General features: G+C 24.5%; 1 protein-coding gene across 1 annotated transcript; it reads left to right on the top strand.

Annotated features, from left to right (window-relative positions):
* Window positions 1-589: 589 nt before the first annotated feature.
* Window positions 590-4,882, top strand: LOC110658486 (protein PHLOEM PROTEIN 2-LIKE A9). Its single transcript, XM_021816109.2, has 3 exons — window positions 590-750; window positions 2,318-2,403; window positions 4,370-4,882. The coding sequence occupies exons 1-3, from the start codon at window positions 718-720 to the stop codon at window positions 4,749-4,751; spliced, it is 501 nt and encodes a 166-aa protein (XP_021671801.1). The 5' UTR covers window positions 590-717; the 3' UTR covers window positions 4,752-4,882.
* The last annotated feature ends 1,573 nt before the right edge of the window (window positions 4,883-6,455 follow it).

Genomic DNA, 6,455 nt, shown 5'->3' with positions numbered 1-6,455 from the left:
CCTATTTATGATACTTTGTACTAGAAATATTGTCACTCATATTCTTAACAACTTAATAATAGAATTTCTAACAAAATATCAATAGAATTTTTGTATTACACATAAATATATTATGTAAACGGAAAAGTAAAAATACATTTTATTAATAAAAGATATACAAGATACATACTAAATGATATGTTCTAGGACATACTACTAACATTTAGGACCCTTCTCAAGAGTTTGGTGATAGGCTCTTCTTGAGAGTGGATTAAACCAGGGGTAATAAAACCGTTTAATGGTGTACTTTAAATTTAGGGAGCAATGTCCTTCACACTTAGAGATTTTTTTTTTCAATTAAAAGAAAGTAATTTGTGAAATGAATCAATACTAAAGGGAAAAATAAATAAATAAATAATGGCAGCAGAGCCTTGGCACGGAATAGGATCAATCCTTTTCTTGGTCATGCATGATATAGGCCACTTACTTGAAGTATATATCCCTTACAAAAGATTTTGGTTCCATTCTTTTGATAAGATAAGAGTCCATTTACTTGATTCTTTTAATTTGCCGTCCAAGTTTATATTCCATATTTACCTTTGAGGGCTACAATGTTCCTTTCCCTTCTCTTTTTTTAATTTATAAATTCTCATTTCTTGAGATAGCATTTGAATAAACAACAAAGAAGTTCCTTCATATATCTCACTTCCTTCCTTCAAAGCTACTTCCCCTCTCAAGATGGCAAATTCTTCAGATGTTCCAATAAAAAAGGTTAGAATGCATAGCTATTTGATTATATGGCTATTTGATTCTATACAATCTGCTCTTAACATTTAGTTGTTTTTGGTATACTATACCTTTGTGTCCATAAGGAAGAGCACATTCTATAATTGTTGGCATGCTTTTTTTTTTTTTTTCTCCTTTTTCATATTTGATTTATTATTTATTGACCCGTGTAATGTAAGTGTGATTCAGATTGGTGATCCGATCAAGATTATTATTATTATTATTATTATTATTATTATTATTATTATTATTATAGCGTTGGCAAGGAGATTTCAATTGCATACCTCAAAGAGATCTTTAAATTACAATCAATTAAGCTAATTTAATAGTTATATATTTTTTAAAATAAAATATACATATATCCCTTATTCTATAATAATTATTATTTTTATATTATAATAAATAAAATTAATTAACTATTTCTTATATCACATAACATTAGTAATAATTTTAAATTCTAAATCTTAATAAAAGTTTTAAAAATTTTATGAAAATAAATATATTTTATTCAATTTCAAGCATTATTTCATAATTTACTTATAAAATGACATAATGAATTATATTAATGTTGGAAATTTTCATTTTAAAAATTAAAATTAAATAAATAATAAATGTGATATTTAATTAGATGGGATTGATAGTTATACAGCGGGAAGGGAAATAATTTCCACAAACTTAGACATCATTTATTTCACTCAAAAAAATTTATATATGGAAAATTTTTTTCATGTTAAAAACTATTTTTCATAAAAATATTTTATGTTATTTAATTGTATTATTAAATTAGTAATATGTGCTTATTTCATATATATATATATATATATATATATATATATATATATATATATATATATATATATATATATATAAAGTATTTTCACATTTAATAAAATTATTAAAGTTCAGAAAATAAAAATAATTTCCTCTTTTAAAGTGAATCCATATAGCTGACCCTAAATTTTTGGAATAAAGGTTTAATTGAGTTGAATTGAGTGGACTAAAAAATATTTCGTAAAATAATTTTTGTAAAACAAGTGTAGCCTGAAGATAAAGTTATATAACTATTTAAATTACCTTATTTGTGCAATCCTTCTTTTTGTACTACTTCTTTACTACTTCTTCAGTGAAGAAAAGAAATAAAGGCATTAAAATACTGCAAAAGATTTAATATCATGGAAGAAAAAAAGGGAAATTCATTTTCAACCTAAAACAATAAGGCGGATTTTAACTCTACATTTTAGATTGTGAAAGCAAAATAATACAAGAAAATAGGATAATTAAAAACTAAAGGGAAGAAAAAGTCAAGAAAAAAAGTTTAAATATGTTCATTTATTTCTCACCAAGTTTAAATAAGTTAATTTTTAATTTTTTGGCCAAATAATTTTTTTTTATTAAGTTTTAACTAAATAAGCTTAAAGAGGCATAATTTTTACCAAAAGAATAAAATATTATTTTTTAAAATTTCTAAGTTGATGTAAAATATAGAAATTACTGAGTGAAAGCAAATAAATTGTGATTTTGATGACTAATTAATCAAATTTCATAAATGCAGGATCCAATTAGGACAATTAAACCAAAGGAACTTAATATCGTATGGGGAAATGACACTCGCTATTGGAAGATGCATACTCCTGACGGGTGAGAACATGAATTAATTTTTCTTGAAAAAAAAATCTTTATATATATATATATATATATATGGAATGCCATCCAATAATGAATAGATATACATACATGAGTAAATGTCTTTACTCACCTGTTTGGTATTTAGGTTAAAGGGGTAAAATTATTTTTTTGAATAAAAATATTATTTTAAATATTATTGAAAAAAGTAATTAGTAATTTCAATAATAATGTCAAATAAACTCTACATGTATATATGGTTGAATCCAAAAATTTATAATTATCTTTGTAATTTTTTTTTAACAAAAATAGTAATTATATTTATATTTGTTCTACTTACTACTAGGTTATTATTTCATACATAATGCCAACGTAAAATAAGCGATATATATATATATATATATATATATATATATATATATATATATATTAGAGTTGTAATTAATACAAATTAATTTAAATAAAATATTTCAGTAATAGATTAAATAAGAAAAAAAAAAGAGATTTCAATCTAATATTAAAAAGGATAATAATTATAGTTAAGTAAAATGATATATAATTATTCATGTGACTTTTTTTGCAAGGAATAAAAATTTTCTTTTTGGTAAAATTATGCAAATAAAATTTTTCAATTTTTAAAATATTTTGTTAAAAAATTGCTTATTAAATTTATTTTTTTTTAAATAAAAGTAAGGTACTCAATTTTATTAAGCTATTAGCGCAATGACTATGCTTTTAATTTTAAACAACCTTTCAATAATTAACCATAATAATTGAACTAAACAAATTGATCACTACATTTTTTTAATTATAAAATTGAAATAGTGTCACGATTTTTTTTTATCTCCTAATCAATATGATGATTTTGATTCAATTTATCTTAAATTAATGAATTATAAATTTAATACTTCAATTAAGGAAAAGTTTAATTAGTTTAATTTAATAATTTATTATGTATTTGAAAATACATTACATCTGTTAAATAATACTCAATTAATATACTACTATATCTGTTTATTTTTATCTATTGCATTTTTATTTTTTCTTAAATTATCTATCGCATTAAGAAAACTAAGAAGAATTAACTACTTTTTTTTTCTAATTTTATCCTTTATCTTTACTAAATATAATAAATATTTATAAAAGAAGTAATTAGGTGAGATGAAGGATAATTTAGTTAATTATTAGTTTATTCTTATAAAAATGAGGTTATCTAATTATTTTATTAATTACCTTGCAAAACTCAAATGAGAGAGACAAAAATGGATAGAGGTAGTAAAAGGTAATATAAAAAATAATCACAAAAAGTTTCAATTCATGATTTTCTTTTAACGAAAAAAGTTTAGCAAGAAAAAGATTTTGTATTTCCATTTGAAGTTTATCATCTATAATACTAAAAAAAAAAAAAAACATTTCATAAAATTTATTTGCAATTACACACTTGTAGTGTTTGCAACATCTAAATAAATCATTTCGAATTTCATATCATCAATTTTATGAAATTCAAAATACTAAAAACAGAGTTAATTATCCTTGAAATATCGCCATTTTTTAAAATTCCTCAAAAATTAAAAAACAAAAAAAAAATCAATTAAACATTGTTAGCTGGTAAAATTTGCCAAGAACTTTTATGAGATCCTGGTTTTAATTCCCCTTATCAAAGCTAAAAATGGAGAAAAAAATTATTCTTATCAATTGGTACTGTTATGTTCAATTGGATCACATCAGATCGACTGATTGAACTATGCAATTAAGTCATTAAGATTATAAGTTTAAACCAATTTGAGATTCAATATATAGATATAATAATGAAAAATTATTATCTAAACTCGGTCCACCATGAATTTAATATACAAATATATAAGACTCACTTGTTTAATAGGTGCGCCGTGCCATATATTTTGCATGGATGTATGTTAGACTGGATTTAAATAAGAAAAATCACAAACTTGCACTTGTGTTCACAAACTTGCACTTGCAGGCCGGAGAAGGAAGAAGCAGCAGAGCTAATTCAGGTGTGTTGGCTTGAAGTAACAGCCTCAGTCAAGGATAAACAAATAGAGAAAGGTAAGAGTTTTGAGATTATCTTTGAGATACAGATGAAAGATGACAATTTTGGGTGGAATGGGTGTCCTGTTTTTATGATGGCAAAGGCAGGGAAGAAGGGAAAATACAGGTGGGAAAAGATTAACTTAGCAAACATTGCCACTGAACCCAATAAAACAAAACCTGAGATTCGTATGAGTATTGATGTTAAAGATGATAGCCATGAAAACACTCTTTATTTCGGCTTGTATGAGGTGTGGACTGGCAGGTGGAAGGGAGGTTTGGTAATTTATAAGGCTGAAGTTAGACCCAAGTAGATTGATGAGTTCAAATTATAATAGTTTCTATATTTTTATAATTGTAATAGAATAATGTGGGTGGAACTTGTATTTCACCTAAAGGATGCAACAAATATTATCAATAATTAACAGACTTTGTGGTGTTGTAATTTGTAATAATTTAATGTTTGAAAGCATTATTATTATTATTATTATTATTATTATTATTATTATTATTATTATTATTATTATTATTATTATTAATGGGATTGTTTTTATTAGACTCAGATCAATTATGTATATAAACATTAAACCAAAAAGTAAAATAAATAGATATTATTATATATTTTGTATTTTAAATTTATAATAAATTAAATTTAGACTATTTTGTTATTTTATGAATATAAAAATAACATTATGTGGTGTGTGATTTTTGTTTTCTTCTGGGTTTATGTGAATACTCATCCCAATCTTCTTGCTGTTAGTAGTTTATGTTTAGGTATAGTTTCCTTCCTATATATTTTAAGTACAACTTATTACTAATATTTCACTACATTTAAGTTTAACACATAAAAAATTTTTAAGGCTTTGATAAAAAAAAAAAATTAAGGCAATATTTAATAAGAGGTAATGTATTGTAACTAATTTTATAATAAAATGAATGATTTAATATAATGGTATATACTTATCATTCATTCCTATATATATAGTTACAAAATTATAATAATTTTAATTTAATTTTAAATCTTAATTTATTAGTTACGATAATTATAAGTGGTAATGACAATAACAGTAACAATGACTAGTGATTGGTGATTGATAGTGGTGATAATTACGGTGTTTACAGTAGAATAGTGACAACAACTGTCATTAGAATAGTAATAGCAACGACAATACTTAATACATCCATAATATGGATTGCATTATAATGCAATAAGTAAACGAAAGCAACCTAAATTACTCACATTACAAGTAGTCAACTTCTCATGCACTTTCATGTCATTGGATTGAGATCATTGAACCACATGCTAATTAGTTTTCAATTCACTCTAGGCGTTGCAGAAGCTCGCTTCCCAATGCAAAGATTTTTCCATCATGTCTAATAGAAAGATTATCTCATACGCATTCCTTTTCACCTCCCACTCACATACTCCTCAACAAAATTCACCACAATCAAAAGCAATGGTTTGTCCATCATGTCTAAGAGAGATGATCTCAACTTTATACAGTTGTTTCAAGTGATAAATAACTAGTGGTAGCCATAGGTTACCATCATCTTCTTCTTCAACGTCTTTTTCCTTTGCTTCATCTTTGAACCACATATTTCCAATTCACCATCATCATCATCATCAATGAAATATATCTAGTATCATGAGTTTTATATCTTTTTAGGTATAAGTGTAGGAAACGGGTTAAAAAAGAGTAGATCGATTGCTTTTGTGCCAAGAAGCAGCCTAATTGAAGAAGTCAGGCATGGGACGAAGAAGAATAAGATAGAGAGCAGGTTGACGCGAGAATGAGATAAAGAGCAAGAGAGAGGTCGAGGGAAGGTGTGTGTATATTTGATTGGTCGGTGATTCGATAGATTTTATTTATGTGGTATAATTTTTTTCTTATTTTAGTTTATAAATGGGGTATTACTATCATTTCACATGGACTAACAATTAAATTTGTTTTGGTTTTAACATAATGACTAATTTATTAATGAAATTTAGACTTAGGATCTAATTGTTTTCGAAGATA

The sequence above is a fragment of the Hevea brasiliensis genome, chromosome 11 (assembly GCF_030052815.1).
Source record: "Hevea brasiliensis isolate MT/VB/25A 57/8 chromosome 11, ASM3005281v1, whole genome shotgun sequence".
Lineage (NCBI taxonomy): Eukaryota > Viridiplantae > Streptophyta > Magnoliopsida > Malpighiales > Euphorbiaceae > Hevea > Hevea brasiliensis.
The sequence above is the reverse complement of the archived record's forward strand: the minus strand, read 5'-3'. Positions and strand labels throughout refer to the sequence as shown.

Bases quoted from the DNA above. Each gene is read 5' to 3' on its own strand.
- LOC110658486 (XM_021816109.2), top strand. From the start codon at position 718: ATGGCAAATTCTTCAGATGTTCCAATAAAAAAG. The intron at 751-2,317 runs GTTAGAATGCAT...TCATAAATGCAG, and splicing joins CAGATGTTCCAATAAAAAAG to GATCCAATTAGGACAATTAA. The intron at 2,404-4,369 runs GTGAGAACATGA...TTGCACTTGCAG, and splicing joins AAGATGCATACTCCTGACGG to GCCGGAGAAGGAAGAAGCAG.